Source organism: Vigna unguiculata, chromosome 2, assembly GCF_037176805.1.
Source record: "Vigna unguiculata cultivar grain cowpea cultivar isolate G323 ecotype 2 chromosome 2, ASM3717680v1, whole genome shotgun sequence".
Lineage (NCBI taxonomy): Eukaryota > Viridiplantae > Streptophyta > Magnoliopsida > Fabales > Fabaceae > Vigna > Vigna unguiculata.
Genome location: NC_140793.1, coordinates 25,829,480 through 25,850,642, shown reverse-complemented (window position 1 = coordinate 25,850,642; position 21,163 = coordinate 25,829,480). Strand labels below are relative to the sequence as shown.

The window sequence follows — 21,163 nt, the reverse complement described above, 5'->3', positions numbered from 1 at the left end:
TTATTTTTGAATTTTTATTTTAATTTAGTCTCCTAATTTTATATATGTGTGAATTTAGTTTTTTAATCATATTTTATTAAATTTTTTTAATGTTTGAAACACGTTTTATAATAATTTTTTAATTAATATTAAAATTAAAATGTGTAAAAAATGACGTTAAAAATTCAAATATCAGTTTTTCTGAGTACCTCATGTGAAATGTGATTTGAAAAAAATTTCCGAAACATATGAAAGTGGCAGCTGCAGCAGCAATAACAACGTAGAAGGATAGTAACTGTGAGGATGTAGGGAGCAAGAGCCCTCAGTGTGTTTATATGGGGAGTAATATGCCGGTAAGGCCCAATTAAGAGCGAGCTTTTTCTTTCTGGACTCCCATTATTACAAACCATCGTGTTTACCAAAAATTATGTTAGAAATCATGTTTCAAAAATTTCATAAGACTTATATATAAAGGTCAGAAAGAAATGAAATTACAATCATTTTAGAAAGTATAGGAATACAAATAGAAATAATGGCATGCAAGAAAACTTTTATTTCCAGCACCCAACAATTTCCAAATCATAATTTCCAAGCTGAAATTTCTAGAACGCATATAGTGTTTTTTGGAATGAATTTTTTTTAGCATTCCAAAACGATATATATTTCAAAAGGGATTTTTCGGAACTTTTCGAGCGTCAATACAAACCATTCCAAACTCATGTTGACATGTTGAGTTCATTTGAGGGGTTAACTATTTCGAGAGAATGACGAGGAGGAATCAATGATAGTATCTTTATTCATTTAGGCGGATTTGAGAACGAGAAAATGTGAGGATTTGCAAGATGATGTGATTTTGCAATCCCACTTATTAAATGGAGTTGATTTTAGTTGATATGTGTGTAAGTACCATTTTACCATGGAATTCGTGGTTGGTGAAGAAACAAAAGGATTTGATTTTCGTGAGGTGGAACCAATCCATAAGAGAGTGAACTGAAGACGAATCTGATCCCATGAGCGTGGAACTGATCCACTTTACTAATGTGAGAGAGGGATCTGATTCCCATTTATCTAGATCCGATCCATGAGAGAAATTGAGAGAGGATCTGATCCGCTTGCCTCGAACTAATCCATACACTAGCTATCACAATTACTATTTAAAATTTCTTATAATATATTACAAACAAAATATATTAATATATTATTTTATTAGTTTATTATATTATTTTCAATTTTAGTATTTAAAATAAACTTTATAAAATAAATGTAACTCAATTATATAATTTTATACTACTTTTTATATAAAGGGCAACTTGATAATCTTAATTTTATATCTATTAAAACAATTTTTTAATTTATCACATCAGTCAAATTTTTCACAAACTTTATTTCTAAGTTCACTCATTATCACCTCTAAATCCCTTCAAAAACAACACACATAATACTCTCAAATCCATCCACTCACACTCATCAAACCCATCTTCCAAAGTGAACACAGCCTGAAGGTCAAGAATTAGTTCAATCCAATGGTCAAACCAATATTTTTAAAATATAATGTTGTTATAAAAGAGAAATTAATTTGTTTTATCCAAACAGGAAAATTGAAATTCAAGATATTTCAATTACTTCTTTAAAACAAACTATTTAAGAGATGAAAAAAAAAATCAACTATAAGTGATTCAAATATCATGTATTTAAATTTCTTGAAATTGTTAAAATTTCTTATCCAAACGCAAGGTTACGAAAGAGTTACCAGTATACTCTATTTTAAATACAATTAAATATATAATTTTGAATAACCAAATTTAATATAAAGTAATTAATATAATCAATTATGATTATGTTTTCTTAAGGGTAACCCAAACTACCAATGCTAGCAGGGTTATTCGTTCAAGAAGAATTTCTCTTAAGTTCATTGGTCCATATTAGATATTAAAGAGAATTGGACCAGTGGCTTATGAGATCGTTTTGCCTCCTCAGTTAGGTAATTTTCATTCGATGTTTCACGTCTCTCAACTAACGAAGTATGTGCATGATCCTTCTCATGTGCTAGAAATGGAGGATTTGCAAATCAAAGAAGATTTCTTAGTGGAGGTGCATCCTATTGGTATAAAGGACCACTAGACAAAGCAACTCAAAGGAAAATTCATCTGTCTTGTCAAGGTTGGTTGGAATAGGATAATAGGTGATTCTACTTGGGAGTTAGAGGAGGATATAAAGCAGTCATACCCACATATATTCTCTAGTAAGTCAATTTTTTAGGTCAAAAATTTTTTTTGTTGGAAAGAATGTGAGAACCTAGAAAATTGTATTTTAAGAGTGGTAGCGTTTAAAATAATGAGACCCTATTATTTTAATAATAAAATTCTTAACTATAAATAGAAATTTTATAAAGAGATCTCATTACTAAAAAACACTTTATCTCTATAAAAACTTCTTTCTAAAAATTCTCTCAATTATCTCTAAGTATTCTCACCATCCGTTTGTCCTTTTGAAAATCATAGATTGTAAGATTACTCCTTGCGGCGAGTTGATCAAGATCAACCGATCAATTTCTTCATTTGGGGTAAGTTAGATTTTTGCCTCTTCTTGTTGTGGCTTGCATGTGGCTATCTCATGGTTGCATGTGAGGTCTCAGTCTTCTTCTTGAGTATTTGTTGATTAGTGATCATAATGTTATGGTCTGGTCATGTTTTTGTGTGTAGATAAAACATTATGTGAGTTGAAGGGTGGTCACTACAAGAAAATGTCTTATTAGTAACCAATTTTAGTGACTAAAAATTGTTAGTCACTATAGTGACCAATTTAGATACCAATTTATAAAATTAAAATTTATTGGTTACTAAAATAGTCACTAATATAAATAAAAAATTATAATTGGTTACTAAATTTGTCACTAATTAATTAGAGAGCAATTTAGTAACTAAGTTATTTTGGTAGCCAAAACTTAGGTAGCTAATTTTTAGTGACCAGTTTTCTTTGGTAGCCAAAACTATGGTAGCTAATTTTAAAAACCAATTTAGTGACCAATTATAATTTTTTATTCATAATAGTAACTATTTTAGTAACCAATAATGTTTTTGCTTTGTAAACTTGTATCTAAATTAGTAATTATAGTAACTAACAACTTTTGGTCACTAAAATTGGTTACTAATGAAGCATTTTCTTGTAGTGGGTTGTTGTTCTAGAACTTTAGGGTTGATCAATCAAGGTAAAGGAAGCTAGTTTTTTTGTTTGTTTGCGTGAGTTTAGTAGCAATGGATATTTTGTATATATGTAATTGATTGAGATAGGTGATGGTTCTTGTTAGTATGAATGATTTTAGTGTGTGAATTGCTTTATCAATTATGTATGTTTATTTGTTTGATCTCGTGGTAATTGGGGGAAAGTGAAAGTCTGAGTCATTGATCAAATTGGTACCCATTACTATGATTTAAAAACTATTTGAACCAATACCTAAAAGAGGAGAACAAATTTGAACTATGAAACAAGTCCGGATTGCCCAAAAATCACAAAATGCAATTGTTGACATCTAATGTGATGTTGAGCAGCAAGTTTCACCATTAAGCACCAAATTATGCAAGCTAATTGGTGTTGAGCGTCACCCAGGTGACGCTGAGTGCCAGTGACCATTGTAAGGTTGGGAGCATTTTTACTCTAGGGTGATGAGTGGTGGCATGCTGGCGTTGAGTGACAATTTTTGGGAGACAAATGGCACTGAGTGGTGGCATGCTAGCGTTGAGTGCCAATTTTTTGGATGTAAATGGCACTGAGTTCTAGCACTGAGTGTCAGATGCCTTGTTTTACATGTTTTCCATTGTTTGGTTGTTTTGGATGTTTTGTGGTTGATGTGAAACATGTTTATGGTTTTCATTATTGTAAATTGAAGAGAATATGTTGTTCTGAGCATGAATGACAATGTTTAAAGAGTTTCAAGGGAAACTCTTAGTGATGGTATTATCGGTGTATGTCTTGATGTAGGAGATGTCTGAAAGGAGATATCCTAAACTTTAATAACATTCACACTCAAATAGGGTATACTTACGTCACTTTAGCACAACCTAAATAAAATAAAGGGATAAGTATGTTTTCCATCCCTGTACTAACATGCTAAATTGGAAATCGTCCCTCTGTCAAAGTTTATATAAAAATGATCCTTTTACTTTTATAATGAGTGAAAAGTATCCTTCATTTTAAACGGTGTTAAATATTTAATGACTTGGCAAACGACATAGATGACGTGGCAATTTTTTACTTCAACAGTTGTTACTGCAATTAAAACATTTAAAATTTAATTACTTGATTTTTATAATCTACCGTTGGGAGACATTATAGGGTTGTGGGTGAGTAAAATTGGGACTTTCTTTGTTGGAGCACCATTGATCAATCTGCACTAGGGAAGGCTCGCACCAGCTTCAGGCCGTAGAGCAACATCGAAAATCATCTGTGAAAGTCGATCTGAACTTGGAGTGTGGTTTCATTGAAGAATAGGTAAGTGGTTTCGATTTGGGGTTCATATAGGGTTCGTAAACAATGAATGGGGTAAAGTTCTTTTTATTTTGTTAAAGATAGGTTGTTGGTGATGAAATCCCAGGGCGAGAGCTCTGCATACATTCACAGAAGTTTTGGAACGAAGAGTGTTGGTGCATTAAGTTCGTTCTCGGGTCTAAGAGGCAAATTATGTGGTTGTGGGGAAACAGTAGTGCTTTTGCAAGCAAGCACGACGAAGAACAAAGGAAGATTTTTTTGGAGATGTAGGAATTGAAGAGTAAGTTCTTTTAATTCTGTTTTTGTTAGAGAAATTATTTATGATTGGTTTTGGTAATGTGTTTTTGTTTTAAGTGTAGAGTGATGATAACTGTAAGTACTTTGAATGAGTTCATGATGGTGAAGAAAGTATGATGGAAGACAAACCAGAAATAGAGGAAGAAGATGGTGAATTAGTTGTTGTTAACGACAAATATGTGATACAACTGATTAGGAAAAATACCAAGTTGAAGTTGAAATTAGAGGCAGAGATGACAACAAGGAGGATACATTCAATTTCTAACACTGATTCGAAAAGATAACCCCAAATTACAATGTGTTTCAAAACAATGAATTCATATGCGGACGAAAATCAAAATCAAAAATCAAAAATCAAAATCAAAAACTTATAAAACATATCTTCACTGTCGCGGACGAAAACCCTAGGATTCACTTTCTCTAACCTCGCATTGTTGCAATAGAAGAAAACCCTATTGGGTTCTTGATCAAAATTCGTAGACAATGTTGTCGTCGTATTGCGCACCAGATTTTCCTCTCTCAATGGCACACCATCGTCACAGCACTCAAAGACCCTTTCGCATTTTTTTCTACTCACGAGGTTTACCTAAAAAGTTAATAACTTTAAAACGTAATATTTAAAAGTATTTACTTTAAACGTAATATTGCAGTAACAGTTGTTGAAGTAAAAAATTGCCACGTCATCTACGTCGTTTGCCAAGTCATTAAATATTTAACACCGTTTAAAATGAAGGATACTTTTCACTCATTATAAAAGTAAAAAGATCATTTTTATATAAACTTTGACAGAGGGACGGTTTCCAATTTAGCATGTTAGTACATGGATAAAAAACATACTTATCCCTAAAATAAATGATTATACACACATAGTATTAGACTCTAAACTCAATTATCCGGATACATGCCTTTGATATAGGATTCACTAGATGTGTGCACCTGTAATGGTTCCTAGACTTTGCAGAATCTAGCTTTAAGGAGTTATCACCCAACCACACACAAGGTTTCTAGATTTTACAAAGTCTTTTGGATAACTGCATTAATATTTATACACATAACTATTTGTTTTGTTTGATCAAAATATCTAATATTTTATTTAGTAGTTTATACTATTAAATGAGATATTAAACAAAATGTACTAAAATTTCATATAAAAATGAATTTCAATTTTGCATTAAAATTTAGAGATTGAAACAACCCTAATGAGAACAATAGTAACAATTTTATTAATTTTTATTATCTTAAAGAAAAGTAAACACATATACCCATGACACGTGTATTTTCACTAATATCAATAGAAAAAGTTAAATAAATTATTATTTTAAATTTGTTAGGATTTAGTATTATTACTATTATTGTTCGCAAATTTATGATATTATTATTAATAATATTACTTTTCCTAAAAGTTCATTTATATAATAAATTTAAAGAATTAATAATTTAATAAATGATAAATTTATTATTATTAACATTAAAAATAAATTATATTTTTAGATATTACTATTAATCTACTTTTGTTATTGAAATAAGTTAGTAAATTTGTTATTATTAGTTTCAAAAATATCTTTAGATTGTGTATATATTAATAGTTTTGATTGCTTATTATTATTATTATATTTATAATTTTATTATTAATACCTTTATAAATCCACTGTGGAGTTCAAATTTAATTTACGGTCCTTAATTTATAAATCTTACTTATAAAATATAAACAATGGTGAAGTACTGTTCACATATCTATTAGAATGACATGAGTTTGTGATAAACATATTGTTAAAAATGGAGATAAAAAAGAAAAAAAAACAATAAATACAAGAAGTATGATAAAGAAAAGAATAAAAGATTCAAAAAACGAGTTTAAAAATAGAGTTATCGATTTGACCTACTCTACAATGTTTGGTTTTAATCCGTAACCTATACGTATCGAGACAAAAAGAACTTATAGGATCAAAAAGCCTATAAAACCAAATATGCCCACTAAAATTCTATGGGTAATAAGGCCAGTCCACCTACTTTTTTAAAACATGAAAATAGACAAGCAAACTTCAATTTTGTCTTAATTAATTCTTAAATTTATCATATATATATATATATATATATATACACTTTGAATTTTAATTTTGTTCTGGTTGAGTTTTTTTTTTCTGTAAACAGAAATATAAAACTATAATTTTATTATAATTTTTTTAACAACTTTGAGTTAAATAATAAGAATAATAATAATATAGGAGCAGCAATACTAATTTAATCAAAATTATTTGATTCAAAACTGTAACAAAATATTATACATAAAAAAATGGTTCTAAAAATAATTATAATAAAATTAAAGTTTTAGATGTCTATTTGAAAAGTAAAGTTTAATTATAATAAAATTAAAAATTAAAATATTATTTCATGAAAAACAATTATACACGTTAAAATCATACAAAAAGAACCAATAAAGGCTAATAAATCGACAAAGAAAAAAAAAATCAAGTCCCATGTGTTCTTGTTCTGAGTCACTTGCTGGTAGTGGTTCCTATTATCAATACATAAATTATTTGTCAATTACTCCTAACATATACAATTATAGTTTATTAGTGTTGTTTCATCTAAATATTGTACTTCTCACAAATTAGTTCGTACCTTGTAGTACTTATTGTCATTGACAATGTCTAGCGTACTTCACCCTGTATACTTTCTATTAATTATATTTTTTTTGGTTGGTACAGCAATAATATACTTAACATTGCAATTTTTTATTTGTGGAATTAATGGTTTCTAACTTTCGTAAACTATAGTTACAACAACTAGAGCCACGAAATTACAAGTGTAGTAAACACATAACAAAATATTCAAAAGCAGTTAATGTCACGGCAAACGTACTTTCTTGGAAAACAAAAATAGGATTACACCATTCACTTTCAGAGTTAAAGATAATTAAAGAAAAATAAGTAAAGATAAATTACATGAATATCTCATATTAAATTAACATGGGATATATAATCCGATTATGATTTTGATTGAGTTTAAAAAAGGGATTATTTATGGGTAATGATTTCACGTGTTTCTAAAGATTTTCAGCGGTTAATTGAGGTGGATTACGCAAGATCAAACGTTTTTATTGGGATGTTTTCAGCTATGTAGGAGTAACATGTTGTTAGCTTATATTTGAACTATTTAAAGACATATATTTGTAAACCAATTCTTATGAATTGTTAAAATTATTAAATATATAAAAAAAATTATTTTTTTCTTAATTTTATATATTTAACCTCCTTTAATATATTATTCTGACTGATTTAAGATCTTAGATTTATCATTAGTTAACATGTCAAACATACGGAGTTAAACTTCTTATCTTCAATAATAAACTGCAGTTTTATACATTAATAAATAATAAGTGAACAAAAAAACTGAAAATTTCAACGTAAGTATATATTATTCTCTTCATTATAATATCATTATTATATCAAGTATTATGACCATGAACAATTGTAAAAGTCAACTCATGCTCCTATATAAATACATATAAAAAAACGAGTTATGTGAAGCAATATAGTGAAGAATTCTGCAGATTCAATCATCTGAGAACATTGCAAGCATGGCTTCACAAGTGAAATTCTCATTCTTCATGGCCCTTTTCATTGCTTTGGTTGCAGTTGTAGCTGCTCATGAGGGTCATCATCACTTGGCTCCTGCAGAAGCACCTTCTAGTCATGCAACTACCCTCAAGAATCATCATGCACTCATAATCACTGCAATTTTTCCCCTTCTGTTTACTCTTCTCATTGCTAGAGAGAGGCTTTGAAATCTTTCTGTTTCTCACATCTTCTTTTGTTTGTGCTTCTTGATTTTGTCATTCACATTTTGGTCTTGTTTCTCTTGTGTGCTGATTTCAATAAGCTGTGTTCTGATGTTATAATACACAAGCAGTGTTTTTCATTGTTCTTATATGAGAATTTTGTGATTATAATTTTTTTGTATCAATCATCTTTCATGGGCTTTAGTAAAGAGATGGAACGATCTTAATGATGTTTGTTTGCATAATTAGTTTCCTCTAATCTTGCACAATGAAGAAGGCTAAATAAAGGAAAAGACTTTTTAACAAACAATCGCTTGAAAACTAGATTTTAAGGATAATGTTACCATTAACAAATAAATGTTAAGAGAGAAATAAGGACAGAAAATTAGGTATAAGCTTCCCATCTATAATTTTTTTTTTGATCTAGAGAAGAAATAAAATGAACTAAAACATAATAGAAACGTGTAACAATTGGAAAAAAAAAAAAAAAAAGAGATGCAAAATAGAAATTTAGGAAAATAGCTTGTTATTTGATTTAAGACAAAAACATAAAGAAAAATAAAGCGAGAGGATATGATTTGTTGGAAATAGAATAAATTTGAAAAGATTACACAATTATTGTAATAAATATATATATATATTGTTAGTATTGATGAGATGAAATGGGAACTTTCCGCATGTTGGACATTTTTTAATGATAGAAAAGATGTAACTTAGCAATGGTGGGTTCTAATTTTTGAAAGAAAAATAGCATAAATTGGACTTTATTGCATTTTCTTTTGTGTGTAAAATTGGACAATGTGAAAGCCACACGGTGTTAATGATAAACTATCTAATAAACCAAGTTAGTGAGAGAGTAAAAAGAATGATAAATAATTTATTGGAATTAAAATATTGTACATACATACACACACACACATATATATATATATATATATATATATATATATATATATATATTAATTCTAGGATTACCCCCTTTAAAAAAGCATTATACTCTCTCTAATCAATCTAAACTTGAAATACCAAGCCAAAATTCAACTATAACTTCTTTTTTTTAAAATATTTATAAGTTACAAACATTTCTTCTGTTTAAAACATACAAGAAATATAATTTATGATTTAGAGTTGTGAGTTAATTATATCACCCTTCGTAGATTAATACTAGTATATTAGTTGAGTTGGATTAGACTTTTTTTTAACCTTAATAATAAAAGAAAACTTTAACATCTCCATTCATTATTTTAAATATGTTTTTACATGTATTTATCATGTAAATATTATTATTTTTCCGAAAAAAATAAATGTTAAACTCTAATACACACTAAAAGATAATCATTAAATAACAATTAATATATAGACAAAAATAATTAATTATTATATTAAAAAATTAAATATTATTTTAAAGTTATTGATATTTAAAATAATTTGTATTATTAATAAAAAATTATAATTAATTTTTCAATCAAAGTTCAAATAAATCTTACATTAGTTATTAAACTTTTAACTATTTAACATTATAATATTTAGTACCAAACAATAATAAATAACTAAAATCCTGATAATTAAGGATAAAAATCAATTTAAAATTTAATTCACAAAATTTTCATTAATAATAAATATTATTTTAAATATTAATAATTTTTAATTTATAAAATAATGTTTAAATTAATCAATATATTGATTAATTATTTTTTGTTTCTAAATTAGTTATTATTTAATATTTTTCTTACGGTAACATATTCACTAATACGATGGTTATTAATAAAATAAACTGTTTTAACTTGTGTTTCTAATTTATGTTTAATTTCAAATTATTCTTGCCAAATTTTGAAACACTTTTTCTTGTTCTGTTTCGTCTGTCACTCAGGCATTCTTTCGTGGCTTCCCGTTTCCACAAATTATCCTTTTACATTTTTTTTAATATGCAATAAACATTGCAAAACCTTTTATGAGAATGAATATTAAATTTCATTAGAATATTCAAAATTTATTTTATAGAATCATTAATCAATAATTGATATATAAATTTTAGTTTTTGCCATTACTATTTTAAAAAAGGTGATGAGGAAGGGAGTGAGCAACGAAACCACAAAGGAAGAGGATGACTGCCAGACGAAAGAAAGTGAATAAAAAATTGTTTCCAAAGACTAATAAAGAGAATAATTCGAAATTGAAAATAAATTAGAGGAGTATTTAATAAGAGAAATTATTCTATTTAGACTAAAATATATTGATTTAATATTCTTTAATAGTAATAAATTATTTTATAGCAATATAAGGGAAAAATTAAAAAAAAAAAACTAATTTGAGACCGTGTAAATGAAATTAGTTATAAATATTTCTTTAGCATCTTCTATTAATAATCTCGTTTTCTTTGTGTAACATGCATCTCTTTTAATTACATTATTATAGTATTAAGTATTTATAACTTTCTTAATTTTTTGAGATGATGAAACTATCTCTAGTAGGACTTTTCTCTCTCACAATATGATATTTTTATTTCATGACTCTAATCAAAATATCACTTCAAATATATTGCCATGAATGTTATTTCAAACAATGACCACATTCTTACATCGACATGAAAATGCTATTAAGAGACATTTGGTATTTAGTTTTTTCTTTGTTAAAAATGATTAAATTTTCTTCGTATAGAGTAAAAATCAAACATAAATTTATACTAATATCCATGATATACTGCGATATATTTACGTGTACATAAAAATGTATAAATTTGTTGAAATTATGATCAAATGTTTGAAAAAAAATTATTTAATTCCCTTATTTTATATATTTGTCTTCCTAATTTTATCCTCTCTAATTCTTTATTTTTAATTTAAAAAATTATTGAATTCAAATCCAAATAATTTTTAATTTTCTTACTAATTCATTAAAATAGAAAAAAGTTTTTGCCGCAGTTACTTTTTACATTTAACTTCGATTCTCAAACCAAGATGAGGTAAAAAAAAAAGTGACCTTTTCATGACATTTTGGCAACCGAAGCCCAAAAAAGTCGGTATTATGGAAGCATATAAAAAGTTATTTTGAATTTCACCACTCCACTGGTGTTAGATCCGCGACTGCTTCATCGATCATATTATAGTTTATATAACGAAACCAGTGCATTACGATTAAAACAAAGCACCCCTTTGTTGAACTTCATCGATCATATATATATTTTTCAATTCAAACAAGAAACAACATATAGGAGCCAAATCCAAGACCACCTTTGTGCACAAACCAACTGGCCTAAGCAATGCAACCTCAACTTTGTTCACTATTTATATTCAAAACATCATAAAAGAAAATCTCCAACACTAAGTGCAACACAGTAATCAGCAAAAGGGTACCTCGGACATGGCTTCATCACTCAAATTCTCTTTGTTCTCAGCTTGTGTTTTGGTCGTGTGTATGGTGGTTGCTGCTCAGTATGGAGACGATGATGGATCCAGCAACTCTGACATGCCTAACATGCCTAACATGGCTAAGGGTCCTTCACCTCAAACCAGTGCTTCTCCAAGAAACCTTACTTATTCTGCAATCTTAACTGTTATCTTTCACCTTGTGCTTACCTTTCTTGCAGCCAAGAAGACAATTTAACTAACATCTTTGCATGAACATTTCCTTGGCTTCATATTTTTTATATATGCTCTCTGTGTCGTGTCTGTGTTGGTTGTATTTTTGAAGTATGTGTTGTGGCCTTGAAACTAAACTCATGTAATAAATAATACAAATCTTTATTTTGCTAGCCGTTGGGCTACGTATAAATAACAAGGGTTTGGTTAATTATAATTTTCATTTTTGTTTTATAAGCTATCAATGTAATTATCATTCTTCATGACTTTACCAAATTTGTTTAACAGTTCATGCAAAGCAGAATTCCACTTATCCATTATTGAATATCGCATTCATTCAAATTCCGTACAACATGATTGTTTAAAGGAAAAAAAGACTAAAAGGACTAATATTCTTAAACCATCTCCAAGCCTACTAATTCTTAAAATTATTCTGTTGAATTTTATGTATATTATTTCATTAAGACACTAAATAAGAATTCGTTTAGAACTTCTAACCCTAGATTCTAAAACTCTTAAACATTAATTGTTGGAAGTCCCACATCAACTAGAGATAAGGTCATTTCATAATATATAAGTGAGGTGCAAACCTCATCTTACAAGTTAAAACTTATTTCTAACACAATATCAGAACCAAATTAAAGCCTATTCTAGCAAACTTTTTTAGACATTCTATTCCATCCGATATCGATTTTGTAGGATTGAGTTAAGCCTAAAACTTACTTCTATCATTGATCCTTCTAAAAACACCTGTATTCCTTCATCCTCAGCTAAGTTATTAAGTTCTTAAAAAACTCTTAAGAATTAGGAACAATGTTTACCATTCACTTTATAAAAGGCTTTAAAATAAAAGTCAATAAATTTTAACTACTAAGATAATATAAAACATTTTTGAATATTCAGTATATTTTAGTTAAACTCCTCTTTCGTATTCATCCATACAACTCATGTGTTGACAATAGTGAAGTTTGTTTATTTATAATCATTTTCTTCTTTGTATATTCACAAGCTTGCCCAATACAAACCTTTGTTACGAATTCAATTTGCACAACTAGAATTGAAGAAATCAAAACATTCTAATTGGGGTAGACAAAAGACCAGAGTTAAACTACGTTATTGTAAATTGAACTAAATTTTAAAATTAATTTAGACTAAACTGAATAATATAGTTATTCAGTGTCCCTTACCCTCCAACTCTTTACACAGCCTTCAATATTAGCTTCAACTTTCATGAATGAATTATTGGAACTTGAGGAGAGAAGACTCACCAGAGACAGCGTCTTGTGGATGTATGCGTGGATAAAAGGATTGGGCACTGCATGTGAGAATATTGATACAAACTTTTCTACAAGCTTTATAATATATTTTCTTTTGTATACCATTTTTCACCTCATCACCGTCTCTATTTTTGTTCACACTTTCGTCTTCTTCTTTTTTCATTGTACAAAACTATATAAATGAGTTTTAGAAATACAGTTTCTAGAAAAATGCTTGCATTTAATGGTATTATTAATTTGAGACAATACTATTATTCTATCCGAGTCAAAATATCTACACAACGTAATGACATTAAGTCTTTAAGATACGTTTTATATACAAAAATGAAAACTAACAAAAATAATCAAATCAAATAATTTTTTTGGGTTTTTTTCAAATGTCATTTATTTATAATTTTTTTTACTTGTTTATTTATTGATTGTGAAGTTGAAGATAATATTTCTCTCTTACCAATCGTTCCTTTTTTCTAACTCAAGAGGAAATAAAAATTTGATAATACTAAAAAAAGATTAAAAAGAATAAGAGAGAAGAAAGCTAATGTCTCGTTCTTGTATAGATTCCATTAATATTTTTTAATACTTATAATTATAGTCATACATAGTAGTAGCACTGCCTAAGTTACACGATTTATAAATGAAGAAAACAATTCAAACAAGTTACAATACGTTTAAACGGGCCCCTCTTAAAATTTGAATAAGAAAACTTTGGCCAGCTAGTGATCTGGCTCTTAGTAGCAGTGACAGTAGTATTAAGACTCTTTTAGTTGTCGCAACCACTTTGGATGCATTCTTATTTATCAAATAAATGAGGTGTCAAAAATAACAAAACTCCTTTTCATTTGTTGTTGCATTGCATCCAATTAGGTTGATTCTACACCTCATTGGGTCATTATTAAAAACAGTTGGTTGCAATAGGAATTTTTAAATAATGCATCATTATCAGTACCCTCTGAAGCCAAGCTTAAACTAGAAAGTTTATTTAGACAACATCTCTCTACTTGCTTTTGTCGTCATTTTACAAACTGAAGCATTGCTCCTATTCACATCGTTGGCTGTAAATTGTCTTCTGGAGACATCATTAGGGTATTAAACATTTAACGAGATCAAACCACCAAAGATTAAAGGCCATGAATAAATAAAATAATAAAATACACAACCCCAGCTGCCAATTATTGCACTGGTAATCATAATTTCCAGAAAAAATTAAGGTTCTAAGAAAGAATCCAAAAAGTCTATCTTAAATATGCGAGATCAATCATTATGCGAACAGACGATGAGCAGGGGCAACAAAAAAGTAAAATAAAAAGCTATAGAAGTGATAGATATAATATTTTATATAAATTAAAAGGTATGCTGAAATAACTAAACTCAGCTAAATTTCAGATAGTAGTAATTACAAAATTGAAAATACCATTAAGCAAGAAAATACCTGACCCTATCCTCCAATGATTTGCCATTACTTGTAAACAAAATTACAACCCGCTCAGAGAGTTAATCATGCTTCATCAATAAATCAAACAATTTACAAGTACGAATTCTTAAGATGAACTACATAGAGAGAAATAAAAGAAAAGGGGAAAGGGATTATACATAAACAATGAGTTGTTGTCATCCCTGACAAGCTTGAGTGATAGACAACCTTCTAACAACATTTTATGTTGCTTTGTCAAGGGCTTCTTCTTAACTTGTACGAGTGCTAAACAATCAAAAGGATCCAGATCAACTGATTATAGTTTTACGGTGGAATTCTTAATTTTCCAATTCTCACCTTAGCAAGCCTTTCTCTTATCGACTCTTAAATGGAGGTTATACCATTTCTTCTTCTTTGGCCGATCTCTTGTACTCCTCTTCTCTCTTGTTTGGCCATCTTCTTTGTTTTCCTTGGAAGAACTTTTACTTCTGCTCTTACTTGTACTCCGTTTAAAGGGAGTAATAGTGTATGATGCATGTATTTCATTCCTATGCTTCAGTAGCTCGTCAATCTGCAAAGGAATAAATAGCAAAACTTCAGTGTTTTTCATTTTTGATGAATTTTTGCCCCCAAGAGGAGGGCTCGGGGGAATGCTGTACAAAAACCGTTGTAAATAAGAACTCACTGATTGAATTTCATGTGCATATCTACTTGTCATCTCTGAGAATTGAGCCAGAACCTACAAAGACCCAGCATGAGATTTGACGAAAAGTAATATAATTATAGCCATACAGATCAAGTGCCCACCTCTCGATATTCTGCCTCAAACTTTGATATTTCGGCCCTTTTAGACAAGATTTGAGCTTCTATACTTCTTAAATTTTCTTTTTCTTCACTAAAAGGTGCAGCACATAGGGCTTCTATTGTATAATTTGCACTTTTGAAAAAGTTGTCACCTAGAAGAAATTTGACGGTCAATTCATATGTGGCAAAAATTACAGTAACCAACATAACAAGCAGCACTGGCTCACTGGGTATAAAAGTAGGCATTTACCATAAACAGCAAATACATGGGTACCAGCCTTCAATTCATTTAATTCACAAGGCTGAAACCCATCCAGCTTTCTAAAAAACGATGTATCTGGATCCTTAGCAGCAGCTATCTATAGAGAAATAATTCAACAGCCAAATTTTTTTAAATGAAATTAGATAGACAAAATTTAAAATAAATACTATCTTGTTACATTAGCCACTCACAGAGTTCATTGTTTGGTCCAATCGATAAACAGGAAACCCAAGAAAATACATCCCAGCAGAGGTAACCTTCCCTGTTTTTGCACTGTCTTCCTACAACAACAATTATCAATGTACTAACGTCACGGAATGCTCAAAAGTCAAAATACGAAAGACAAAAAAAAAGTATGACTACGAAATAATTACCCAAGAGCCATTGAAATCCAACGTATAAACATTACATCAGAAATAATTAATTCCTCTGACAAAAATACAAGCATTGTGTTTCACAAACTCACAGAAGATGTATAATACCTGGAGTGCAAGACTTAAACCACCATTGTCTTCCTGATCAAAATATAGTAACTGTGGAAAGATAATCAAGGTATCAAACGCCATACAAAGAGATCATTTATCAGTTAAACATATTAATGTTTTTAAATATTAAAATTATATGGAAATCATCTAGAACATTAGTATAAACACACACATAATTGATTTACAATATACAAGGAAAAGAGAATACTTTTGAAACTGTAAACACAGAGCACAAAAATAAATTACACACACTAGGGATAATTCAAATTTTTGAAATGAAGAAACCGAATAAATTTGCAGAGTTCAAGGTCAAAGCTCCCTAAGAGCAAATCATTACAGTGAAATAGAATCAATCACCTTGCTAATTGAGAGCATTTAGAATATCAAGTAAACCTAAGCTCCCTAATATGCACCAAGTTAAAAACAGCTACAACAAACAGTTAATCTTGCAGTTGCATTGGGAACACCCAATCCCAAAAACTAATCTTACAAGAAAGAGATAGAGAACTCTGTGTAGAAACCAGTTTCCATAAGGCACAAATATAGATCTTAGTATTGTCTGGTTGAGCATTACTCTTGCTCAATCTTTCTTGAATGAGAGAGATAAAATTCCAACCTTGAACTTGCTTTTGTCTGATGACTGTACTCGACAAACAAATCCAGCTCGTGCCTCCTCTTCTGTTATTGTAACTGAATAGAAGTGTGCACATTGCTTCTCAACCTGTAAGATGAAACCACCAAAACAAGAACAAATGTAAGAAAACTATGACTAAAAAAGGATCAATGAATTAAAAGAAGAGGCAGCTCACCCTTTTAGATACATAATGTCCTAATGGAAGTGGACGAATGGTCACTAAACCATTGAGTGCCTCTTCCAAAACAGATGCAGATACAGTTGTCTTAATTGGCACGCCAAGTTTACTGTGATTCATGGAGAAAATAAATGATGAAAAGGAGAGAAAAGTTAAAAAACACAGAGAAATATGTAGCAATGTTCTGAGCATTCAACAAAGAAAAGGAATCGAGAGTGAAGAGGAAGAGAAGCACATTCAATCTTGCTACCTAAAAAGTGCTGCAAACATTGTATTGACAGCTCCCAAACTTGAAAGATCTAATTCCAACTCTTGGTTATCTGATTCAACAGCCTATACATAGACATGACAGTTCATATCAGAGATCCATGGTAAGAGGTTTGAAACTACTTTTTTAGCAATAAAGTTTGGAGACAAATTTGGAACAGAATTGGAATCTTCAATAAGTAATGAAAAACGAAAATCAGAAGGAACAATGACTATCCTAAAGTCTTAATGATTCGAAATAGTAAGAAATCTTCTATGACCTCAAAGCCAGCTGAGTCATATTGACGCCGTTTGTCAGGATCTGAGAGGATATTATAAGAAAATGTAACCTCTTTAAACATATCAGCTGCTTTAGGATCATTTGCATTCTTGTCCGGATGATATCTGAAATGAAATTGATTTAGCTAATTAATAAATTAACCATCCCTGCTTGGAGCTTTAGATGAAAGGAAGACAGGAAGGAAGAACAGTCAATTAGAGTAACCATGTACACCAGAAAGAATACTTTGTTTGGACAAATTTTTCTATAAGGACTTCTAGGAAAGAAAAATAAGAAGAAAAAGTGAAATAGATTTCTCCAAAAGTCAAAATTAATTTTTTCATAAGCTAATTTGTTGAAGCTCTCTCTTATGACTTCTCTAAATTCATGATTATTAACTTGTACATAAGCTAATTTTAACTTATAGCCAATTTCATTTTTTACTCCTAATTTTCTCTCCTTGAAGTCCTTATGGAGACGTTCATTTCATATCATATAATTCTAGGAAAACACCTTTAATACATAAAATTTTACTGGAAGCTGTTAGGTGCTTTGTATCAGATGCATGATGACATGATCAGTGATTCAGAGGCTTCGTTCCTACATTATATGTAAAGGATTATTTGAGCTTATCAACAGGAACAATTAGCAGGTATGAAAATAAAAAAACATTCAGGTTCTCCGCCGGTAATCAAATGAATCTTTTCCGAGGCTCTACTTTATGATTTTTAACGGCCTTTTTTCTCTTTCCTTTCTGCAACTAATATGAACTATATCATCTAAAATTGATTCTAACACCATCATAATTTCGGTAACAAATAAAAGTATAAAACGACCTTTTATGTACCTTCCATACAATTAAGCATAAATAATATCAACCACAACAAGAAAGCACAGAAGACTACGTTCACAGATCATCTACTCTACAATCAAAACTGGGTGATCACCGTTTCATCACAATCCTTGATTTTGAAGGAAATTGCAGAAAAATGAAGGCGATGCAGCTGCAATTGCAAGGTTTTAGGTGAAACCGTGATCACAAACCTTTCTATAAAACCTTGAAAAAATATATTACACACTCACACACATATATTAAAAAAAAGTATGACCAAGATTTAGCAAGGGGCTCGGCAGCTTTGTCAAAGTGTAGACCAAAGTGGCTGCAGCAGCGTCTTCAATCAAGAGACTCTGAGAATTAAAATAAAACGTATTCTTTTTGTAAGTAACATTAGCATCATCTAGATGACCGATTCAAGGAAGAAGAACACGTTTCAAGCACATAATTATTAATATCCAAAAATCCTAATCCAATATATAATAACAGCAGCAACTTCACTACTGTCTTCATTCTCAGCACACTCAAACTAAACAACACCACAAATTCAATAAACCACAGAACAACACCGAGAGAGGGGATTCGAAACGCACTTGAGCGCCATTTTTCGGTACGCGGTTTTGATTTCCTGATCCGTGGAGTTGCGCGAGACGCCAAGGACCTCATAGGGATCCCGCCGGAGCTGTTTCTCGCCGCCGTCGTGCTTCTCCGACTTCGAGCGGTGCCCCGGCATCATTCGTCGTGTTCAAACGAAACGACGTCGTGTGCGCGCGTGTTATCGGTCTCCGTCAAAACCCTAAAACTCGGGAACAGAGAGAGAGAGAGAAAGAAAAATCTCAGGGAGAATCGAGATCGAAACGAGAAGGTTGGCGATGAAGAGGTATCTCCCCGCGCCAGTGAGTCACGGGGAAGAGGAGAGGTTGAAGGAGCATTGGGAAGGTGTGACGGTGGCGGTGACGGTGAGATCCAGAAAGTGGACCATGGACCCTCCAAGCTGAAGCTTAGCTTCGGAGGAAGAGAGAGAAAAAAAACAAGAAGAGACAACAAGAGGGGAAGAAATTGGAGGGGAATTAAGAAATTTGGTTATTTTAATTTTTTATTTAAAAATTTCAAAATAGTTTTTTATTCCATTTAAACTTGATGCGATTTTGAAAACGAGTGGCGTTACGGGTAAAGTACGCGCGGTGCGTAGTGCGCACGGGGAGGTCGACGTTTGATAACTCCGTTTCAACTGATACTAGTGCAGTTGTGGTAAATACGTTTTAACAAGGTGGTGTTTGGTTAATTAAGCTGAAAACAAAAATTGATACTGTCATTAATGGCTTTCTATTTTGGAGTCACCTGTTTGTTAATCTACTTTTGTTTTTATTATTTTAGTCGGAAACAACATTTTGGACTATGTTTCTTTATTTTAAATTAATTTAATTAGAATAGATTTACGGAAGAGTTACCAGATACTCTATTTTAAATTAAATATAAATAAATTATGTGAATAATCAATTTAAATATAAATTAATTAATTAATAAATAGAATTATTTTTTTTGTTTAATGGTTCAATTTCCGAACTATACTTCATGTAACTGTGATTTTATTTTCATGGATTTGTTTTTAGTCAAAACAACGTTTGTATTGACTTTTTAGTACACTTGTTTCATTGAAATTTATTAAAAATTTTAATAAAAAATTATTAAATGAGTTTCGGGTCGGTTTTCTTTTCAATAAACTTTTTTTTTAATTACACAGTCTGATTCATTCCACCCACTTTACTAACCCAGTTCAAGTTTTTTTTTATTATTAGTGAATTTTGAGTTTTTTTAGTTAATATGTTTTTAGTTTCTTAAATTTCACTGAATTTTAGAATTAGTTCCTCATCGAACTTTTATATCAATTTAGTCTTTTATTTTTAGAAATGTGTGAATTTAGTTCTTCTTACCAACTTTTGTTAAGTTTATTTGACATTTTAAACACATTTTATGATAATATTTTAGTTAACATTGAAGCGAAAATATGTCAAATAGTATAAACAGTTCAAATACTATCATGAAATATGCTTAAAACGTTAAATAAACTTAACAAAATTTAGTTAAAATGCCTAAATTCACACATTTTTTAAGATAAATGACTAAATTGATCAAAAATTTTGAAGAGGGACTAATTCTAATTTTAACTAAAATTTGAGGAACCAAAACCATATTTAATCTTTTTTTCATGGCAATGAGAAGAGAAGGTCAAAGTTCAATTAACTTAGTAGAATTCTAATATCTTTTCTTAACATATTTTTTAAAATAATAATAAAAACAATAAAATATATTAACAAAAATCAAATAAAAATAATATATTAAAAAATTTGAATTAATAAAATATTAATGAAATAATATAAATCAATAATAACAAATTTAGTTATTCTAAAATTAATATATTAACAAAAAAGATTAATTAAAATATTTGAAAGTTTTGAATTTATTATTATTATTAATGAAAATAGTATGTTCACTTTTTTTATTTTAAAATAAATATAAATATAAATAATTATATATATATATATATTGGTAAATTCATGATATTGTTATTAGTAATATTTTTTTCTTAAAATTTTATTTATATAATAAATTTAAAGAATTAATAATTTA

At 29.5% G+C, this 21,163-nt stretch overlaps 1 protein-coding gene across 4 annotated transcripts; it reads right to left on the bottom strand.

Annotated features, from left to right (window-relative positions):
* Positions 1–14,810: 14,810 nt before the first annotated feature.
* On the bottom strand, positions 14,811–19,595 carry ARL1 (ARG1-like 1). Of its 4 annotated transcripts, none has more exons than XM_028058575.2 (12): positions 19,126–19,265; positions 18,211–18,297; positions 17,699–17,822; positions 17,422–17,504; positions 17,169–17,280; positions 16,976–17,080; positions 16,357–16,407; positions 16,066–16,155; positions 15,863–15,971; positions 15,616–15,764; positions 15,494–15,547; positions 14,811–15,379 (listed from the first exon to the last, which is right to left on the bottom strand). In XM_028058575.2, the coding sequence occupies exons 3-12, from the start codon at positions 17,777–17,779 to the stop codon at positions 15,167–15,169; spliced, it is 1,047 nt and encodes a 348-aa protein (XP_027914376.1). In that variant the 5' UTR covers positions 17,780–17,822; positions 18,211–18,297; positions 19,126–19,265; the 3' UTR covers positions 14,811–15,166. The 4 variants fall into 4 exon arrangements, with proteins under 4 accessions (XP_027914376.1, XP_085526314.1, XP_085526313.1 ...); XM_085670188.1 differs by lacking the exon at positions 18,211–18,297 and adding an exon at positions 18,807–18,885 and having other exon boundaries at positions 19,126–19,264; XM_085670187.1 differs by lacking the exon at positions 18,211–18,297 and having other exon boundaries at positions 19,126–19,590.
* Positions 19,596–21,163: the final 1,568 nt, after the last annotated feature.

What these genes read in the sequence shown, in the direction of transcription:
- ARL1 (XM_085670186.1), bottom strand. Translation starts at nt 19,268, where the DNA reads ATGATGCCGGGGCACCGCTCGAAGTCGGAGAAGCACGACGGCGGCGAG. An exon ending in ATGACTCAGCTGGCTTTGAG is followed by an intron (nt 17,505 to 17,698) that starts GTCATAGAAGAT and finishes GTCTATGTATAG; the next exon opens with GCTGTTGAATCAGATAACCA. An exon ending in ATGTTTGCAGCACTTTTTAG is followed by an intron (nt 17,281 to 17,421) that starts GTAGCAAGATTG and finishes CATGAATCACAG; the next exon opens with TAAACTTGGCGTGCCAATTA.